The sequence below is a fragment of the Colossoma macropomum genome, unplaced genomic scaffold, assembly GCF_904425465.1.
Source record: "Colossoma macropomum unplaced genomic scaffold, Colossoma_macropomum, whole genome shotgun sequence".
Lineage (NCBI taxonomy): Eukaryota > Metazoa > Chordata > Actinopteri > Characiformes > Serrasalmidae > Colossoma > Colossoma macropomum.
In genome coordinates, this window is record NW_023494785.1 from 36,447,766 (window position 1) to 36,470,690 (window position 22,925).

Here is a 22,925-nt window from a genome sequence, read left to right on the forward strand (position 1 = left end):
GGGGGAGGTGACGGGTAAAGAGTGAGGGAGGTAAGGGGGAAGAGAGAGAGAGGAGAGGAGAGGGGAAAGAAAAGAGGAAGAGAGATGGTAGGAATAAAAGAGAGAGAGAGAAAGGAAAGAGGAGGGAGTGGGAGAGAAAGAAAAAAGGTAGAATGGGAGAGAAAGAAAGAGGAGAGAGAAAAATAGAAGAAAGAGAGAGAGAAAGAAGAGGCAGAGAGAGAAAGAAGAGGGAGAGAGAGAAAGAAAGATGAAAACAGAGAGAATGAAAAGGAGAAAGACAGAAAAAGAGACAGAGAAAAGAAGAAAGGCACAAGAGAAGAAGATAGAGGAGCGAGAAAGAAAGAAAGAAAGAAAGAAAGAAAGAAAGATTGGGAGAGGAGGGAGAGATTGAGAGAGAAAAGAATTATGGTGGGAAAGAAAAGAGGTAGAGAGATAGTAGGAATGAAAGAGAGAGATGGAAAAAGAGGAGGGAGTGGAAGAGGAAGAAAAAGGAAGGGAATAAGGGGGAGAGAGAGAATGTGGGAAGAAAAGAGAGAATACGAGAGAGAGTAAAAATAAAAGATGGAGCGAGGGAAAGAGGAGAAGAGGCAAGAAAGAGGTGAGAGAGAGAGAGAAATGAAAGGGAGAGAGAGAAAGAGAGAGAGGGAGGAAGAAAGATGAAAACAGAGAGAGAGAGAAATGCGAAAGACAGAAAAAGAGAATAGGATAGACACAGAGAAGTGAGAAAGAAAGAAAGAAAGAAAGAAAGAAAGAAAGAAAGAAAGAAAGGAAAACAGAGAGAGGGAAATGGGAAAGACACAAAGGCAAAAGAGAAGAAGATAGAGGGAGGAGCGGGAAAGAAAGAAAGAAAGAAAGAAAGAAAGAAAGAAAGAAAGAAAGATTAAGAGAGGAGGGAGAGAAAGAGAGTGAAAAGAATTATGGTGAGAAAGAGAAGAAGGAAGGAGAGGCAGGCCAAAAATAAAAGATGGAGAGAGACAGCTAGTGAGAAAACGGGAGAGAGAGGGTGATGAAGAAAGAGGGAAGAAAAGAGAAAGTGCAGAAAGACAGGTTGAGTGAGTGAATGAGAGAGAGGAAGAGTAAACAAACGAGAGGGGCAGAAAAAAGAGAAGAAGACAGAGAGAGCGCGAGAGAAAGAAATGGGAAAAAAGAGACGTGTAAAAGAGATAGAGAGAGAGAGATAGAAAGATGAGAGATAGAGACGGGGAGAGAGATAAAAAGACAAGAAGAGAGAGAGAAGGAGAGAGAGAGAGAGAGAGAGAGAGAGAGAGAGAGAGAGAGAGAGGAAGACAAGGAGAGACACAGAGAGAGAGAGAGAGAGACAAGTAGAGAAAGAAAAGTAGAGAGAGGGAGAGAGAGAAAGAATGAGGAGAAAGAGACAAAGAGAGAGAGAAAAGGAGAAGGAGAGATAGAGAAGCAAAGAGAGAAGGAGGAGAAAGAGACAGAGACAGAGAGAGAGAGAGAGAGAGAGAGAAAGAGAGAGAGAGAGAGAGAGACAAGAAAAAAGGAAAAAGAGAGCGCAAAAGATTCGGAGAGAGAGACATGGGGGGAAGGGGGAGGGAGAACAGAGGGAGAGTAGTGGGAGGAGAGAGAGAGAGCGAGAGAGAGAGAGAGAGAGAGAGAGAAGTTGAGAGGCTGCTCTCGCGCTCGGGCTGAATAAACTGGCCCCTCCTCCGTGCGCGAGTGTAAAATGTCTCGGAGGCGCGTGGAGGATCTTCAGCTATAGAAGAGTGTCTCGCGCGCGGGACCTGCAGCATTCTCAGAGCGGTCAGCCAGGAGAGAGGAACGCTGGTCAGCGCTTTGAGGGACACTTCTGATTTTTTTTAACCTCATCTGAGCAGCTCGAGCGATTCGGTGGTCCCCGTGGGAGAGGGCGGCCAGGAGGGGGTCGAGTTTAAAATCCTCAAACCGAACGAGCGGAGCGCCGCTGAGAAGGAGCGATGGGGACCCTCAGCATGGATCCTGACTCCCACCACCACCGCCACCACGCTTCCAGCGTCCGCGCGCCTTAAAACACGCGCTCTTGACCCCCCGCGTTCGTGCTTGCCTTGCTCTGGGATGGTGGCATCGCCGCGGTGACCGGAGAAGGAACCGGAGGGAAAAGAAACGGATACCCGGGGAGGGAAGGGGGGGATTATGGCTCTCGCCGGGCTCGCGCTCGTTTTCCTCACCAACTTTTACGTGGCCGACGGCAGCAGGCACGCGGTGTACTGGAACAGCTCCAACATACAGTAAGTCCAGGCTTATCTGCTGAAGTCCTGCAGGTCCTGCTTCTGCATTCACATTGGGTATTCCTCATTATAGCTCCCAAATTTATGGAATTGTTTCCAATCCAGCACCCGTTCCTGCTTGGGAATGCTTCCATTTGTCCACTTTTGCTGTAAAAAAAAAGAATTTAACGGTAACCTTTCGTAAAAAATATCACAATTTCTTTGCGCCTTGAAAACCTTGTTAGAAGTTTTTGTCGTATCCATAAAACCAGGAGTTCCGCTCCATTTGAATCCCGTTCTTTTCCGGAACTGGTCTCCAAAGGTCTTTGTAGATCGTTGGTTCTAGCATAAACTTGTAATGGTAAACATCTCCAGTGTTGAGGGGACGTCCTCCAGCCAGACATTCTAAATGTTCCTGCTCACTGTAGTCCTAATCCTAGTCCTTTACAATCCTAATCCTGAACCCCAGTTCTCTCTTAAAATTGGTCCTTCGGAACTGAGGAACCACTTGGAGAACCTTTTTTAATCAAAGTTTGAAGAACCTCCTTGAGATGTAAGCATTTGATACTTCCACCATACTTGCAAGACAAGGACCATTTAGGAACCGACATTTTTAAGAGTGTAGTCCAGCTAAAAAAGATGGTGCAGGGAAGGGTTCTATTTAGAACCATGAGTTCTATGCAGAGCTATCTGCATGCTTAAATGGCTCTTTGCATGGTGATTGATGGAGAATGGTTATATGTAGCACCAAAAAGGGTTCCGATGTCAAGCTTGTAACCCTTTTTGAACCCCTTTTTGGAGCTAGAACCTCGACGTACAGCCATAAACAACACATTATCCATCAATCTGAAGAAAATTCAGCATGCAAATGGTTCTCTGAGTGTTCATAGTTCTATACAGAACTGTTGTCTTTACTAAAGAACCCTTGAACATCCATTTTTTGTAAGAGTGTAGCTCTTGCTTGTGCAAATCCCAGTCCCAAGTCCTAGTCCTAGGCCTCTTTCCCAAGACCCTAAAGAGGCTGAATGAAGTGGGTTAGTGAAGGGAAGGCTTCACGAGGCTTTGTTGACTTGTCTGCTAGTTGCCGTTTCCTTGCTTTTCCAGAAAGAGCTGGGCCTGTTCTTGGATTAACGAAGGTGCAAATGGCAAAGAATCCCAGATTCACTGACTGCTTCTTTCGGAAGGCCAATGCTTTACAGGAATTTGCTTGAGCTTAAACAATGTTTTGAGCTCCATGTTCATGGATATGTTCTCGTGTGTGTAGTAGGCTGGGCTGAGGGTGCTGTAAAGTCCCCGGTTGGCACACTACGGCCTGTTTTCCAGGTAGAAATGTCCCGTCGCCGAAGCAGAAGCTGCTGTGTCACAGTTGTGGCTTCTATGATATCACATTCTGGGTTGTATAGAAGCGAGAGGTGTCCTTCGTAATCAATCATACAAGATTCTATCTGACTAATTGTACCTATTTCTTTATATCGTCGCTGCCCAACTTTACATGAGAAGGCAAAAACACTCTTACCTTTCAATGTAAGTGTATGTAAAGATATTTTATTCGAAGTGATTTTAGAGCATTTCTATTGGTTCGTTCATCATGAAATTTTCACACAGCATAAAGGATATCATAAAAAATCGACAAAAATAGAGATGCATGGTTTTCTTTGGACATCTACGATATTCATTTACGTTATTGGGAGTTATGTGTAGCTATTTCTGCAACCAGCTAATTTCCATATTGGGTTTAAGTTTGTATACGGTTAAGATTAAGTATACAATGTTTCTTATGAAGTTAAGCGTTTTATCGAACGGATTGAATGTCGGGAAAGGTGTTAAGCATACATGGTTCCTTAAAAAGTTAAACGTTTTATCAAATGGATTGAATATCGTGAAAAGCGCTAAGTGTACAAGGTTCCTTTAAAAGTTAAGCACTTTACTTGACATATTAAATGCTGAAACAATCTTTTATGTGTTTGCGCTTGGAATTTTTTGAAGGTAGTTTTAATTGAAGGTAAAATATCGTTGACCACTTTTTTTCACAGTTTTAAGGTGGACGAATGTTTTCCACTCCTACATTTATTAGCTTTAAGCTACAGTGGCTTTTTGGTTTTGGCTACGAAAACAGGACGCTGTTGTGCTACCCCACATGGCCACATGGTGGAGAGAGCTGGGGGTTTTTTTTGCGGCCTGGTTATTTGGCGTGAGGCCTTTTCGTTCTTAGCCATCGTAGCGCGAGCACTTTCTGCGGTGGATTTAACAGCGGTTCTAAATGGGCTTCCCGGAGTCAGACTCTCCTCATCCCTCTCTCTCTGGCACGGTTCTCCCAGGGAGTCTCCGTCTGTCTTTCGTCCTCCTCCTCCTCCTCCTCTCTGCGCCCTCTCTTCCCTCGTCTGCCGTTTTTCACCGTGACCTCAATGTGTTAGCTACGTGTCACCATTCCACGATTCCATCTCTCCCTCTCGTTCCCTCTCTCCCTCAGACGTTCAGATAAGTCGGACATTTGGTAGATGACACATAGAAGTCCATTAGCATCAAACAGTCCAGTCGAAAGTGACAGGCCACTGCTTTGAGAACTCTCTTTGTTTCTTTAAGAGAAAAAAATCGACAAAATAATGCAGAATCTGACCTAGTTTTGGGGTTCTAGCCACCTGGGGTGGAATACAAATTTAGTTGAAATCAAGATCAAGTGAAATCCATCTACTCCAGACGAGACTCCGTTCACTGCATGGAGAACGCTCGTAGATGTAAAGGTGCAATCACTATTTTCATGTTTACACTTCATTAAAAGTTCATTGTAAGTTTGACGCTACGGCGCTAACCAATATTTAACCCATGGTGGTTGTTTTTTTTGTAAAGTTCTACGCACATTCTTACTAAATATGTAAAATTTATATGTGAATGTACATTTAACATCGTTGCTGTTAGGACACAACCTTGGATCTCTGTATGTTTTTTTTTTACAGAGTTTGAAAACATCACCTTTCATTTAAAATAATAAAATTTCACAATGAACGGACCAACAGAAATGCTCCAAAATGACTTCAAAAAGTTTTGTTCCTTTGACCGCCATGCAAAGTTAAGAAGATTTTTTTCTTCTCCTGTAAAATTAGCGTTTTGGAAATATGGATCTAACAGCGATGATATATTTTCATTTACTCTCTTTAAATAGTTTATACTTCACGCATACTAGGTTCCATAGTATCACTGGGTAAATTTAACAATAACAAAGCAAAGAATATTGCAGTTAAAGCACATTAAATGGATTGTGTTTGTGTTATGGATTGCTGCAACTTAGATAACTATATCATTATATAACCATAATATTATATATAATTAAATAATACTAAATAAAAAAATAACTAATCATATTTAAAAGCAGAATCACTGTAAAAAGTATAGTAAATTACCAGTTACTAACTACTTGCATTATCATATTAACAGTAAATAACAGTTAAATAGCTACTGTATACTGTAACTACACAGTCATTGGGGCTGGATTTATTTTTTCATAGCAACTGTGAATGTTATGCAACTCAGTAGCCAATATTTTACAGTACACTTGCATATCCTTGCTGTTCACAAAATTATTTTTTTCTTACAATTATTTTTTCTTCATAATTTGAGCTCAGCAGTTGCCCTTTACATTATTTGAAAATTTCATGATGATAGGACCAATACAAATGCTCCAAAATTGCTTGGAATACACTCTCTTTACATTAACCTGTATTAAAAGTAAAGAAAGTTTTTGCCCTCTCCTGCAAAGTTACAATTTCTGAGATACATCTTCTTTCTTAGGACAGTGATGATAAAGAAATGTTTACCCGAACTATAAATATTTGAAAAAGACAATATCAGTGACCGTATTTCGTGATGTTTTGCACTCTCCAATTTTTAAAAATGCAAATATACATTTAACAGATGTTTTAATTTTGTTTATATTTTGTACAAATATGACCAAAAACATGTATAACCAATATAAAATAGCACTTGTGTCACCGAATCATTAAAAAAGTCCTTAAAACACCAAAACCTGAATCATCAGAAAAAACAACTTCAAATGTATGAAGTCATTACATTAAAATGTTTATGCCTCTTTAACTCTTTTTTGATGTTATATTACATAAAGCTGTGTAGCACAGCTCAACCTCGACCTTACGGTAATTGGCTGCGTTATTACAGAAAATACCTTAAGATGAGCTGATTTCACAATAAAATGATAAATACGGTATTTTACTGTAAAAATGTGTTAAATGTTGTCAATTCATAATAATCATTTGTTAATAATTAACAGTGTGGGCCCAGACTTCGCTGACACAATGAAGACAGTTTGGGATTAGGTGCATTTTTAAGTGAAAAATAACAAAAATAATAAAAATAAAATTCACAATTAAAAGAAAAATCCTGTATTTTTACATAGTAATAATAAAGAGCTCCTGCACTCTCACTCTAAAATGGAATTCACACAAATCTGAGAAGCAAAGCAGGAATGAACATTTAGTGGTAGTGATAGTAGTAAAACAAAATGATTATATTTTAATTTCTCTCTTTTTTCAAACAGTAGAAACAAGAGCTCTTGTTTGAAACTTTTATTCATGGGCTGCCCATCGAGGCAGTAACGCAGATGCTGCAGTGTTCAGTGCTGGAGTCATAAAAATTCACACTCCGTCTGCGCTTCCGTGAGTGGTCTTGTTTAAGGAGCGGGAAGGTTGTAGGCGGTGGAGAGGATTTGCGGGTAATCCCCGATTTTTCCGTGAGTAGAATCCCGCATGTCTTCCCTGCTGTTCTGAGGGAGTGAAGGAGTAGTGGCCTCAGCTAAAGAACAGGGTTCTTCATATTTATCACATCAGAACCTTTTCACTCGAATGCCGAGCGCTTCGATTCAACTCCTCTGAACTTCGCCATAATGACCTGATGATAGATTGAGGACAGCTTCTGGGTGTGGGTGCTGATTGTGAGGGAGGAAAGGTATGAAATGAAGAGAGTTGGAGTGGAAACAATCATTTTATTAAGAGTTTATATTGTTATTACTGAGTTTATAAAGTGCTTTGTGCTTTGAAAGATCAAAACCGTTTCTCTTTGGTTCCCGAGGTTGAGATTAGGGTTAGGGTTAAGGTAAGGCTTGGAAAATTCTGACCACACATGTTGCTGTTTGCCAGGCTAAACCTAATTTTGGACTAAATTTCGGGGTCTGTGGTGTAGAGTTTGAAAATGCCTGTTTCAATTTCATGATGAATGGACCAAAAGAAACGGCCCAAAATGACTTTACATTGAAAGTAAAATAGGTTTCTTGCTTCTCCTGTAAAGTTACAATTTTGGAGATACGAAGTTTTGTTCCGACAACAACAATATATAAGATATGCTATTGTAACATATAAGTATTTACATATTATGCTGTTGGGCCGTTTTTTCCACAATATTTGTTGACTACAAGTCAATATATATGTATAGATAACTACATGTATATAATACATACCCTATGTAGTACACACCTCTGCACATTTTACTGCACAATTACTGTTAATTTACTGAATTTGAAATATTTAAAAAAATTAATAACATGAGGCCTGAGCAAAGCCAATGGCAAGTTATAGTGTATGTTTTTTTTCGACAATATATCACAGCTGCAATATGTATAAGTTTTGGTGATTTGAAACACGCGGAAGAATATTTTGTAACGAGGTGCTCCGGACCCCTTCCCCGAGCGGATGAATCTGACTTTTGCAAGCACCTTGAAAGAGTATTCAGTGAGAACTCGGTCAAAACTTGGTGATGGACGTGTCTTCTGAGGATGTACCTGAATGATCTACTGTTGTCATCATATCTTCATCAGTATAATGCTGATTTTGCGTATATATATATATATATATATATATATATATATATATATATAGATACACACACACAATATAATATATATATATATATATATATTCTCCATTTTTGTCTTTCAGTTTTGGACATAATTCAAAAGTACCATTGTACTATACATTGTTTGTAACTTTCATGCTGAATGGACCAAAAGAAATGACCCAAAATGACTTGGAAAGACATCTGGTTCCATTGACTTACATTAAAAGTAAAGTAGGGTTTTTTCTTCTGCTGTAAAGTTACCATTTTGGAAATATGAGGTTTTGTTCCGACAGCAGTGACATACATATGTATGTGTATAGATGTTATTACATGTTGGACATGATATTCTGACATGGTATAACAGACTTGTATATGTGTGTGTGTGTGTGTGTGTGTGTGTATGTGTGTGTATGTGTGCATGTGTATGTGTGTGTGTGTGTGTGTGTGTGTGTGTGTGTGTGTGAAAATGTTCCCTCTCTCTAACTGTATTTCAACACTGATGACACCCTCTTACCTCAGCTTGGCCTAGTTACACTGCACAGAGAGAGAGAGAGAGAGAGAGACCTGATATTAAAGCACTGCCTCCATGTATGAACATCAGTCTGAGCTGGGTATTATTAAGCATTATCTGAACATATCATTTCACATGCTAATACTTTTACTCAATTATATTACTAAGTACTGTACGACTGACTGAAATGGGTCTCTATTGTATCATCAGTATTGCGCTCTACTATGACTAGAATGCACATTCAATTCTTTGTCCATTCCTGCAGTAACCTACACTTACCAGTCATCACTTCTGCTGTGTGAAGAGCAGCAGGTCTTTGTTTTTAACTGCCACCATTTAACAGTAGCTAATGTTCTTGCAATGCACTTTGGTACATATAAGGCTTGGGAATGGACGTCACATCCCATTGCATTAAGGGACCATTCCGCCTTATTGGCACCAGAAAGGGTTTGTCTACTGTTACAAGCTTGTTATCCTAACAATAGCAGAACTCTCTTTGGTGCTACATAGAACCACGTTCATAGAGGATCTTTATAGAAACATATACAACACTTTCTCCATCCATCTGAAGAACCATTTCACATTTCAAGTTCTACATAGAACTTGTGGTTCTGAATATAGCATTTGAGCATATAGACTGACTAACCCTGCCACGATTTGAAGAAACATGGCCGATGGAATCAATAGTGCCTGAAAATGCAAAAAAGAGATCAATTTCATTCACAGCCTACATTTTATTCAGTTCCAATCAAGCCATTCTCATTAAGTTCATTCTGTTGTGCTGGTTCTGCTCCAGGATGGCTTTGCTGCTGCTCACACCTCCACTTTGGAGTGTTAGCATTGTTTCAGATCCAAATGATCCAGAAAAGGGAAGAATAGAGTCTGACAGACTTCAGTTCCTGTGCTAATAGAAGCTGGATGTACTAAGAGGTTCCACTGAAGTTCTACAGGCGACCCAGTAGCAGTAATATTGTGGTATCTAGAAAAGTGCATTTCCTGAAGAGAATGCAGTGAATATGCAGCTTGAGGTTGCTAGAGTGCTGACAAATGGTTGCTATGGTATTTTAGGTGGTTTGTAAAATGTTACCAACCATTTCTATGGTGTTCCATTTGGTCACATAGTGGTTGCTATGGTATCCCAAGCGGGTGCTAGAGTGTTGCAATGATATCCCAAGGGGTTGCTTGGGTGTTGCTTGGTGGTTGCTATGGTATTCCTGATGGCTGCTAAGGGGTTGCTACATTGTTGCTATGCTATAGTATCCCACATGTTTAATACAGTGTTGCTAATGGACTTGTATCATCATAATACAAGCATTATACATAATAGTTTTGCCCCTTGTTCATTACTTTGGAGGACAAAAATTGCCAGTTAGCGATGATTTCACGAAAGCTGTTTGTCCAATCAAAAAGCTGAATACAAGCACACTATTCCCAATCAGACCGAGCATTAAAACTATGAAGAAAAAGAATAATAGTAATATACCGTCAAATACCAACAGTGTTGCGTGTTGCTTTGCAATCTCTAACAAATTTGTATTTCCAAAAAATTACATGCTAATTTTTTAGGTTGTTACTAAATAATACATCAGTAATTGTAACAGTAACAAGTTGGTGATAAAATAGTCAAGAATTAGATGCTAATCTTCTAGTTGTTAATAAACAAGACTAAGAAAGATAAGGAAGTTTGTACAGTGATATATGTGGCATGGCGGTTTTTCCGTCCCTGAACTAATTTCAGAGCTTTTTTCACATTTATAGGTGTCAGTTTTATTAATATTATTTTTCTATTTTGTTTTGCCAACTAGTTAGCACTAAAATTACTAACTTAGTATTTATTAACACCTAGAAAACTGTTATGTAAGTTTTAGGTTAGTAAAACTGTTATCATTATTTTAAGGTTCAACAGATTTTTGAATAATAATTGCATAATTTTAGGTTAGTATAACTTGTTATTATTATTTTACCATTTTATTACCAATTACAGCCACAATTACTGCAACCTAAAAATTACAACATGAATATAATAATAACTTATTATTTGTTAACAACTAGAAAATGATCATGCAATTGTTAGGATAGTATAACTTGTTACCATTACTATACCAGTTAATTACCAATTTGTCATGCTATCATTATGTATTATTTATTAACAACTAGAAAATTATCATGTAATTTTTGGTTAGTATAACTTGTTACTATTATTTTACCATTTTATTATCAATGTAAGCTACAATTACTTATTATTTATCAATTACTACAACATAGTGATGTAATTTCTAGATTGATATAACTTCTTAGAATTATTTTTGTTATACTACTTTTACCAACTAGTTATCTCTACAATAACTAACTTATTATTTATTAATGACTAGAAAAATATCATGCATTTTTTAGGTTAGTTTAACTTGTTATCATTATTTTACCATTTCATCACCAATTTGTTACACTATAGTTATTTATTTTTTACCTTTTTTATTACCAATCTGATCTCATTACAGTTACTAACTTATTGTTTAGTAACAGCTACAAAATTAGCATGCAGTTTTAGGTTAGGTCTTGTAATCACAATATTACCCCATCATTACCCACCCTTTATCAATCTGTAATGTAAAGCACTACCGGAAACTCAGTACCGACTTTTAAAACCACCTACTTTTTACTCACATTGTTTTTGCTAGGCTAACTCAATTCAGCGGGACGCATTATTTCATTGGCATAACAAAACTTTAACCTGAACATTGATTTAGACTACTTTACCCACCTCTGCGTGTGTGTTTGCTCTGTTAATGGTGTATCACCATTATTACTGCTTTCTGTTCTTACCTTTTGTCCAATCAGTTAGTCCTACACTGCTGCACTGTAGAGCAGTATAAAGGCTGAGCCAGCAGGGACACCAAGAGTTCCACTGATTAAACGTTTAACAGAACAAGGCGTGATAGCAGGTCGCTAAAAGCAAGTGACTGATCAAAAACGAAGCTCAGAAAAAGGCTTTGAAGGCTGGCCTTCTGAACTGTGGCAGGCATAATAGGAGCTATTGCTGGCAGTTTCTCCATTAACCCTCAGACTTGGAGCTAGTGGTGGACAATGTGGTGATTTCTTTGTAATCTTGGTAGGTTCTGTTACAGTCTGCTTTAGTGAATATATCAAGAGTACAGTCAGTACTTCTAGATCTCTGAACAACTGCATGGACAGATGTAGGCCCCTTCCAAACATAGATTTAGGCCCCATCTACACAAGATTTCTGAACACTCAGTTTTCCGTATTTTGTTTTGGATGCTGACATCAACTTTGAGCTGCCGCTGGCATGAAAGGTGGTATATAAATAAAGATTATTATTATTATTATTTAGTTGTTATTTTTATTAACTTGCACATACCTGTTGCTGTGTCCATTTATTAAGCATGCAGGACTCAAACTCAATATTAAAACTCAGCAAGTAAACTTAAACTGTGCGCTAAAGTTTGCGCAAAATGCCATATTTACGTGTGTTCCCTGTAGAGGATGTGTTAACTTATTTTCACTTAGAAATCCACAAAGCCTACTTTGAATTGCTTTTGGAGATGCAGCTGCACACATGACGAAGCAAAAGACAAACTTCCTTTTGATGTCCATTTGATACAACAGAGATTGTTGTAGTGAGTTCAAATCAGTTGCAAAAGTGAGCAGAACTGTGGCCCTGAATGGTTGTACATGGTCAGCAACAATACTCAAATAGGCTGTGGCATTCAAGTGATGACTGGTGCCAAGAAAACATTACCCACACCATTACACCACCTCCACCAGCCTGGACTGTTCACACAAGGCAGGTAGGGTCCATGGTTTCATCAGACCAGACTACTTTTTTCCAGTCTTCAACTGTCCAGTTTTGGTGAGCCTGTGCCTCCTCTCCCACATAGAAGTGGAACCTGATGTGGTCTTCTGCTGTTGTAGCCCATCCACCTCAAGATTCAATGTGTTGTGCATTCTGAGATGCTTTTCTGTTCCCCACAACTGAGTGGTTATCTGAGTTACGGTAATCTTTCTGTCAGTTTGAACCAGTCTGGCCATTCTCCGTTGACCTCTCTGATCAACAAGGCATTTCCGTCCACAGTACTGCCGCTCGCAGGATTGTTTTCATTATTGCACCATTCTGAGCAAACTCTAGTGATTGTTTTGTGGAAATTCCAGAAGATCAGCAGTTATAGAAATACTCAAACCAGACTGCCTGGCACCAACAATTATGCCACAGTCAAAATCACAGAGATCACATTATGCACTACATTGCTGCCACATGATCGTCTGATTAGAACTGCACGAATGACTAGGCATACAGGTGTTCCTAATAAAGTGCTTGGTACGCACACAGCGAACAAAGTGATCCAGTTACTCCTTCGTTCTGCACTGGGAGGCGAAGCGGTATCAGAGTTAAAATAGCACTGGCAGCAGAGTATTCTCTGGGTAGAGCTTTGACTTGGGGGTGCGGTACAGCATATGTGTGTGTGTTGTTCTACAACTAAACGTCTTTGTTTTGAACAGAGTGGATTTGGTGTAAACAGTGAGGGAGAGGGCCCGTTGGCCACGGAGAGCCAGAAAAACAAATAAATAAATAAACAAACACAAAACAAAGCGAGCAGGCCGCCTCATTCATCTTTCCGGATATTTGTAGCAGAGACAGCACCTCTCTTACAGACACGCGCATATCTCTGACAATTACTGTCCGGTGGTCCTAACACCCCTACACCCCTGCACTCACGCTTCAGTGATGCGAGACCCGGAAAAAAAACACTGCACATAATTGAGAAACAGAGGTGAATAAATACATACTGGATCACCTGCTCATTCCCTATATCCCTCTCTCTCTCTCTCTCTCTCCCTCTCTCTCTCTCTCGCTCCACTCCTGTGGATGTATGTTTTATTCATTTACTTATTAGCTCTCCACACACCAGAATGTGTGAATGAGAAAGAGAGAGAGAGAGAGAGAGAGAGAGAGAGAGAGAGAGAGAGAGTAGGGGAGAGAGGGAGTGGAGGAAAAAGATAGAGGGAGAGAAACAGATAATAAGAGAGAGGTGGGAAAAGAGAGTAGTAGCGGAAAGAGAGATAGAGTGAGAAAGAGATATAGAGACAGTTGTAGCAGACAGAAAGAGGTGGGGGGAGAGAGAGGGAGAGAGAGAGAGAGAGAGAGAGAGGGAAAGATATAGACAGTAGCAATGAGAGAGAGGTGGAGAGAGAGAAAGAGTGGGAAAGAGAAGAGAAGTAAGATAAAGAGAGTGAGAGAGGTGGAAGAGGAAGAACAAGGGAGAGAGTGGGGGAAAAGTGATAGAGTGGGGAGAGTGAGAGAGAGAGAGAGAGAAGTGGGAGATAAGAAAGTGGGAAGAGAGAGCTGGAGAGATAGCGTGGTAGAGAGAGAGATGGGGAGAGAGAAAGTGGACAAGAAAGATATAAAGAGAGAAAGAGACAATAAGAGAGAGGTGGGAAGAGAAAGAGATAGTGGGAAAGAGACGTTGAGACAGTGGCAGTGGACAGAGAGGTGGGGAGAGAGATAGTTGTGGAGAGAGAAAGTGGGAAAGATAGCAGAGAAGAGAGATAAAGAGAGTGAGAGAGAAATGGGGAGAGGAGGAAAGAGAGAGAGAAAGTGGGGGAGAGAGATAAAGCGAGGAGAGAGAGAGTGGAGGAGAAAGGTAGAGAGAGAGGGAGAGAGAGAGAGATAAGAGACAGGTGGGGAGACAGAGAGTAGTGGAGAGAGAGTGGGAAAGAGATATAAAGACAGTGGTAGCAGAGAGAGAGGAGGAAAGATAGATAGTGGTGGAGACAGAAAGAGAGTGGGGGAGAGAGATAAAGCGAGGAGAGAGAGAATGGAGGAGAAAGGTAGAGAGAGAGGGAGAGAGAGAGATAAGAGGTGGGGAGACAGAGAGTAGTGGAGAGAGAGTGGGAAAGAGATATACAGACAGTGGTAGCGGAGAGAGAGGAGGAAAGATAGATAGTGGTGGAGACAGAAAGAGAGAAAGGGAGAGAGATAAAGAAAGTGAGAGAGAGGTGGGGGAGAGAGGAAGAAAGAGAGAGAGAGAGAGAGAGAGAGAGAGAGAGAGAGAGCTGGGGTGGAAAGAAAGTGGGAAAAATGAGAGAGAGCAGGGGAGAGAGTGATTGGAGGCAAGAGAATGGGGAAGAGAGAGAGAAAGGGTAAACATAAACCCCAGCCCTCTGAGAGCTCAGCCCAGGAGCCCAAAGAGGGGGACCAGCCTGGGACAGTCAGAGAAAACACGAAAAACTGCATCACAGAAAAGGCAACACAGTAAAACAGCAGAGCTAAATTTTGACACAAGGGCACTAGTGGGCATTATTTAGTGCAGGATCCTCCATTGGAGGGCAGGAGCCTCTTTGAGGGCCACATGTCCTCAGGAACAGGGAGGTGGGCTCCATTTACGGTCAACCCCTTTTTTTGGCTGAAAAAAGTAAAGAGTTTTAAACAGATCTAGTACAAGACCCCTTTGAAATCATACCATTCCAGTCCCATTCCAGTCCTCACGAACATGGGATAATGCAGCAGCTCCGGAAATGGCACGCAAGTCAGTCCACCAGATAAGGCACTGGTTACAAAAGGCATTAAAGAATAGAAAAAGGAGGCACTAATTAAGCTATATGTCATCCTTTCAGACCTCAGGCCAACACAGTTATTTATCTCTGTACCTGATTGCCGTTTCCCTGCCCTTAAATCAATCAGTTTCCCAATCCTTATAATACTTGCTTTGGTAAACCCAGCCACAGCAGTGTTTAAAACAATGAACCTCTTAGAGAAAAAATGGGTTTGAGAACAAGGTTTCATCTAATCCAGGGGTCGCAACCCAAATGCTAAGAAGAGCCATTTTGTCCCTTTAATAAAAATCAAACCACTTTGGGAGCTGCAACATTTTATGTCCATTTCACCATCTTGGCTGTAAACATGCCTCAGTATGTGCTAATGTACTAGTATATGCTAAAAATATAATATATAAACCAAAACACAGACTTACTCTGCTCTGCTTTAAGTTTAGCCCAGCTATAGCCACTTTTCTCGCATCTCTGGCAGGAAACGTTTCCTCAAAAGTGGAACAGTTTCTTGTAAAATGTCTCTCAACGTTTGATTTTTTACGAGGCTGAAGTCAGCTCCTCATTCGCCAGCTTCTTGTTCAAATGTTCCCGTTCCACCTTAAATGGTGCCTGAGGTGCCAGAATGTAACCGCTGCACCATTTAAGGTTGAACGAACGAAACTCTGATTTCACCTTCACGACTTTTTAGTGTTTGACAGTTTCTTGTTGCAGATTAAACATATCCGGAAACCAGCTGAGCGCTTATAAACGCAAATAAGTCAGTTCGTCTCCAAATTATCAATATTCATCTTAAATCTTTCTCTTTGCCTTTTCATTAGCCACTAGCTAGGTGAGATTGTTGTCTGCGTTGCTGTGAGACCAGCAGTCTGCAGGCCAAACTTTAGGGTTAAAGGGTGAAATAGCAGATATAGGCTACATTATCTCCAGTATTTAGGACCATTTATTGTTAAAACTGTGTTGAACAATAAGCAGAGCTTTATTTTACTGCAAAGGAGGATTATTTTATTTTTACCTAAAAATCTAATTCTGTGGTGGAGCTGCAACAGGGCAATAGAAGAGCCGTATACAGCTCCAGAGCCTGTTGCTGACCTCTGACGTAACCCATAATGAGCCTCATTTTCCCTTAATATCTTAAACAGCCCACAAGCCTCTAGTACATAAAACCCAGACACACATTTTTCCATGACATCAGGTAAACTGTTTATCAGAGCCCAATCCACCAAATGACCTAAGTATCGCCTACCCACATGGCACTATAGGGAAATGACAGGAATGGAGCCCCCTGAATGGACATTTTTTAATTATTTGAGGCTCTGAGGTCCAGAGTAACTGTGTGTGTATGTGTGTATATATATATATATATATATATAGTACCAGAACCGTACAATATATGTCATTTGTATTTTCATGGGGCCCTTGGCTCATGGGGGTCTTAGGTGGCTGTCTATATTTGCCTGGAGACCATCCCTGCCAACCCAACACTGCCCTCAGGGAACAGCAGCTTTTGAGCAGCCTGCAGCCTCATAGTCTTCATTCTAGCTGCAACTCAGATTAGACCTTGGCTTCCTTTCATGCAGGGGCAAATACAGCACTCCACTGGTGCCCATCCTGAAAAAAGACCCCAAAAGCCTTCTGAATATGGTGTACCAGATTCTCATATGATAAACTGGGGAAGAGAGAGAGAGAGAGAGAGAGAGAGAGAGAGAGAGAGAGACAGACAGAGCGACAGAGAGAAAGGAATATAAATAGAGAGAGGACAAGAAATAGAAGAGGAAGGGCAGAGGAAGAAAGAAAAGAGAAGAGAAAGAGAGAGAGAGAGAGGTGGGGTGGGAAAGAAAGTGAGAGTGGAGTAGAGAGAGTGGTGGGGAGGAAGAGAAAATGGAAGAGAAAGAGAGGGTACATGGGAGCAGAGAGAGAGAGAGAGAGAGAGAGAGAGAGAGAGAGAGAAGGGGGGTTGAGTTGGTAATTATGGGGTTTCGTGTAGCACTCTGGTGTCTTCTGTGCACTAAAGCTGTCACCAAAATCACAAAATACAAAGCGTTCTCACAAGCAGAATAACAAACACCCACCACAGCCCTGCAGCCACACTGTATTACAGACACACTCTTCCATTAGACCTGTCACCACAACAGAGCTGTACAGAACACACAACACTGCTGTCATACTTACTACGACTGTGAAACACGTTACGATTAATGTAACATGGTTACAGATTGGCTGTTATTTTGATCAACATATTTGGCTTTTTTGGATTTTGTAAAAACAAAATTTAACAAAATAAAACAAACTTGGCATCATTTTATTGTCTATATTGCACTACTAAATAGGGGAATAAACAGTGATAAATAAATGTGTAAATAAATATAAATGAATATTTATGAATAAACAGAATGAATGAGTGTAGAAACAAGGAGGAGTGCTTAATGAAGTGGCTAGATGGTGTATACCACTGCTGTCGGAACAAAACTCTCCAAAATGAGAACTTGAAAAAACCTACTTTACTTTTAATGTAAGTCAATGGAACCAGAATTTTTTCCAAGTCATTTTGGGCCGTTTTTTTGGCCCATTCATCATGAAATTCATACACAATGTAAAGAGCAACAGGCATTTTCAAATTATGTCAAAAACTGAAGAATGAGGTTTTGTTCCAACAGCAGCGATATATATATGCTAAACTGAGATAACCAAGGTGGCTCACTAGTGATCAAATGAAAACGGGTGAAAACCTTTATCTTAAATATGACATAATTTCATGACAGTATACTACAAACTAATGATAGCTAAGTAAGGTTCTCACTGCCATCTGCTCGGATATGTCCTCATCCTCCTTAAGTAGCTTTTTCATTATTCTTCTCGGTGTCTCCCTGTTTATGTTCAAGTCCTTACTGCTGTTCTCCATCTTCATATGATTTATTTATAAAAACCTCTACATCTGTTTTGAAAACAAACAAACTCTGTATAGTGCTGCCTGTTGGTATCATCTTTATTGCCTATATTTCACTACTAAATAGAGAAATAAATAGTGGTAAAAAGCTTCTCCAGTCATATTTGTGAAGTGAGCACATACGCATACATTTGCATAATAGATATATTTGCATAATAGATATGTAATATTTCTCTGGCTGTTTTGCCTTTTTTTCCTATATCTATACACCTCTCTCTTATTTATCTACGTATATGTATATCTATGGTTCTTTACCATCCACTTGCAGCTCATAACATTGGTGTGATTTTGGTCATTATTAATGTTTACAAGACCATTCTCTAAACTCTGTCCTTTCAAATTAAAACAGCCTTTTTTTACCCTGCCTTTAGGAATGATATATGTAAAAGAACTATGTTCTGATTGGCTGTCCAGTGTTGTGCCTCATTCAAAACCCACACAAAGCTGAAACACTGCTTATAACTTCAGTGTGAGTGGATGATGTAGGTTGAGTAGGCGGATACATGTAAATGAGCTGCTTATCATGACATCACAGAAGCATTTAATCTAAAAACAGCATAGTTTCCATGTATGGACTGTGTGGACTATATAAACCATCTTCTGCTGTATTTTCTCTTCCATTGATCTGGTAAGCTCGTTTTATTTCTTTAAGTATGTCGGCTGATGTGATTACGTGACACATTAATGCCGTTTTTAATGGCTAGTTCGTAACACTTCTGCGAAGCTGAGGCGATTTCGACTGTTGCGGCTGAGGTTCGAATGAGTTGCGGGACACTTTACATTGTGCAATTCAGTCGCAATTCAGTTTCATGCAGGTTTCAAGCAACTAAAGTTGAAGGCTTGAATGAAATAAAAGAATAATGGAACTGACTGATCATGAATGCTTTTAAAATTGTAACAGTGCCGTTATAATAGATTTATAGTGCAGATTTGCGGGATTGAACAAGTGTGAGATTTCATGCTTAAATCATCTGCAGTCTGTCGCCGACGAGCTGATGTGTGTATGAGAGCACAGGTGCGTCCAGATGTTGTGCAGATGGCTGGTGAGACGCGGGTTCAGCTGAGGTGAGCTTGCTGCAAGCCAGCTGCGCTCTCCATCATATCACAGCGCAGAGTCCTCCCTGAACCTCTGTCCATCACTTGTCCTGCTCGGCCTGACGCTTATTCGGGTAACACTGTGGAAAATAACTTGGTTAGGGGGTGTTTGTTTTTTGGAATTATTTCATAAAGGTTATTTTACATGCAATTAAAAAAATAAAAATAAAATAAAAATAATAATAATAATTAATAATAATAATAATGGCAACACTTTGTCATCCAGTAATTTTGAGATGGTTCCTGATGTGAGTCAAAGCATATTAAATAAAAGAACATGAGAGTGCAGTTTCGGAAAAGTTGTAGTTGTAGTATCAGCTATAACATTAAAACTACCGACTTGCTACACTTATTGTCCGTTTTATCATCTCAACTTACCATATAAGTGCACTTTGTAGTTCTACAATTACAGACTGTAGTCCATCTGTTTCTCTGCATACTTTATTTGCTCCCTTTCACCCTGTTCTTCAATGGTCAGGACCCCCCACAGGACCACCACGGAGCAGGTATTATTTGGGTGGTGGGTCATTCTCAGCACTGTAGTGAGACTGACGTGGTGGTGGTGTGTTAATGTGTGTTGTGCTGGTACGAGTGTAGACACAGCAGTGCTGCTGCTCGGATATGTCCTCATCCTCCTTAAGTAGCATCTTCACTCTTGTACTGTCGATTCCACCCTGTTCATATTCAAGTCCTTGTTGCTGCTCTCCATCTTCACACGATTTACGTATGAAAACTGCTACATCAGTTCTAAAAAAAAATAATGAACTCTATGTAGCGCTTGCCCTGCGATGGACTGGCGACCTGTCCAGGGTGTATCCTGCCTTCCGCCCAATGACAGCTGGGATAGGCTCCAGCACCCAGCAAAAGTAAAAAATTACACTGTCGTTTACAACAGAATTGTGTGAAGAGATGCGTAAAGCTACATTTTTTAGAGTGAAAACATAGGCACTCATTCAAAAACACTCATTCTGTTAGCATACATGCTAAAACATTAGTATTATTTACTTAGCCAACAAATAAACATGACTCATGCTGCCCTGAAAACATGTTAGAGCACCAGCGTTTTTTGTTTTAAGTTTCATCATATGTCATAAGAAATAAATGTACTGTTTTCTTTTATTTACATTCATTTTTCACAACCCAGCACACTCAGTTCACATTTAGCTTGTTGAAGTGTAATATAATATGATGTGAATCTAATGACTGTGTGAAATTATTGCAGTCAGCTTGAATAATTGCGATCATCTTAAATAATTGCAATCATTTAAAAATTTTGTCTGAGCATTTTGGTGCTAATATGCATGAGTTTATATATTAGCTCACGGTAACCGGCCCAAAACTCGATGGGCTACCAGAAATTCTCCGGACTCTGATGATTACCCACTGGTCTGAAGCCACTTAGCTTAGCCTGATGCCTTCTTATTTGAAGCCATTTCGCCTCAGGTCGCTTGAAAGCCCATTTCCACGACTGTTACCATGCTAACTTGATTAACTGTCCTCTACCATGGACGCCAATAACACACATACACACGGTTGAACAAGAAAATGTCATCTCTTTCTTTCATCTACACATTATAAACCGCATAATGTGAAAAAAGCTTAAAAATATGTCATAAAACAATGACTTGGAACAGCAAAACCTCTCTCACATCTCACTGGTTATAAACATCATCTACTGCCAAAAGGATGAAACAGTAAAGCCAAAGGCAAAATAATAATTTTTACGTTAAATGTTTTTTTCTCTCCATTGAAACCCTTTATGAGGGAACAGCATGTGGTGAAATGTACCAAAACAGCAACCTGGGAACACCAAATGATCATGAACACTATCTCTATAAGTTTTATGCTCTATAAGTGTTTTCCTCTCCATAAAACCTATTGTTATGAACTGGCTTGACTTTAAGCATTTTTGAATGGGTTTCTGTGGAAAAAAAGCTTGATATAAAACTTTATGGTTTATCTTTAGTTTACAACATCAGAAATGATGCTGGTATTTATAAAAACCTTATGGTACTTCAGAATTATGATGTGTCAAATTTGTATTCAATGTGTGAACGGCCAAAAAGCACATTTATATTTTAGAGGGGTCACTGATTGATGGTGTGAGAGCTAACTGATAGAAAGAAAAAGCATAGCCAGGAAAAACCTGCCATGTTAGCAGTACGGCGATAGCTAAGCACTACACACACCACAGAACATGTTCTATTTCAGCTTTCATGCTAGTCACTTGACTTTGCACTCTCAGATATCCTTGAAATGGGTGTTATTTTAGCCTAAGTTAGCTGGAACCAAGCCTGCTGTGCTGTGTGGCACATCTGACCTGCTAAATAAGCTCTCATTAGCTTAGCCAATACGCTACAGTCCCAAACACCTCAGAATGGGTTTAATTTCAGCTTTCTGTCACTCCAACACCGGTCATTCTGCTTTTCTCTCTCAGACATTAGTATTTATCATCTACACTTGTTCCAGCAGAGCAGCAGTTATTCAGAAATAAGCCTGTACTGTGGTGTGTGGCACTGTTTGTGTCTGTAGCTGCTAAGCTAACATGAAGTTAGCTGATCAGGCTGTAGATCCAAACACCACAGAACAGGTTGAATTTCTCCTTTCTGCTCCTTTAGCAACAGCTGCTTGACGTCACCCCTCAGATTTGAATCATTATCATCTAACTAACGTGTCAGTGCTTAGTTCAGCAGAATTGAACATGTTTTGTGGTGAGCAGAGCTGTTATTATGCTAGCTAAGCTAATGCCAACCAGTTTCTCTCTACAGTTGGCATCATTTGATGTTTAAAAATAAACATTACCTACAAAACCCAGAAAAAGCATCCTACAGCCACATTATTCACATGATGTCAGCAATTTTTATGTTTCCATACATCATTTTTCTCTCACGATAATATCCAGCATACAACAGCCATTGAGTGGCTGAAAAAATCATAGAAACCATTAGCTAACTGTTGGTGTCCAGTCACTGAAGGTATAGTGTTGTCCTGAAGTGTTGAGAGCACAGAGAGAGAATTTAATGGCGTCCTACAGGAAATTAGTGGTCCATCAAGTTTTAATCCTAAAAGTTTGTCTTTTTCTTTTAGCGGGGTGGAAACCCCTGTGGTGTTAACCAGTTCTGCCTGCTATCCTTTGCTAATGGATTGATAAGTAATAAAGAAATAATACTTTAATAATTATATAAAAAATATAATAATAAAAGAAAAAAACAAAAACAAAGTAGGCCTCCCAAGAGGGGCCCAAAGTAGCACAATATTAGGCATATAATTTTTATTATTTTCTTATTTATTATTCCATAAAGAAAGAAAAAAGTTAAATCAGTTGACTAAATGAGATGAGTGCCAATGCTAGCTAGCACCACGGATATATCAGTATAGCAGGATTGGTTGACACCACAGGGATTCCCAATGGCTGTGTGATGTATTTGCATAATCACAAATTTGTGTACTTGCCTCGTTCTCTCTTGGTGGGTTGGTGGTCTTCCCTCTCCCCTGATGACTTAGCCTGATGCTAGCATCTGTTAGCTGACGAAATAGAATTGGCAGCTAGCGAACTCCCCCAAATGTGCTGAGCTAGCTAATAAAAATAAAGCCCACACAAAAGCACTTGCAGCCTTTCAAAACTGACTTCCACCTTCAAGACGCATCATCGGATAGGGGTTTTCCTAGTCTTTAAACCGGGAAGTCTCACTCTTAAGACTAACCCGTTACTGCTATAAGAGGCAATTAGGCATGTTTACAACAGACGGTAGCGATGGTACCT

General features: G+C 39.8%; 1 protein-coding gene across 1 annotated transcript in view; it reads left to right on the plus strand.

Moving 5' to 3' along the window:
• The first annotated feature begins 2,108 nt into the window (after window positions 1-2,108).
• efna3b (ephrin-A3b) overlaps window positions 2,109-22,925 on the plus strand; it is a 111,121-nt gene continuing 90,304 nt past the window's right edge. The window contains exon 1 of the mRNA XM_036592890.1: window positions 2,109-2,228. Within this exon, the coding sequence (XP_036448783.1) occupies window positions 2,134-2,228 (95 nt within the window). The 5' untranslated portion in view covers window positions 2,109-2,133. The remainder of the gene's footprint in view (window positions 2,229-22,925) is intronic.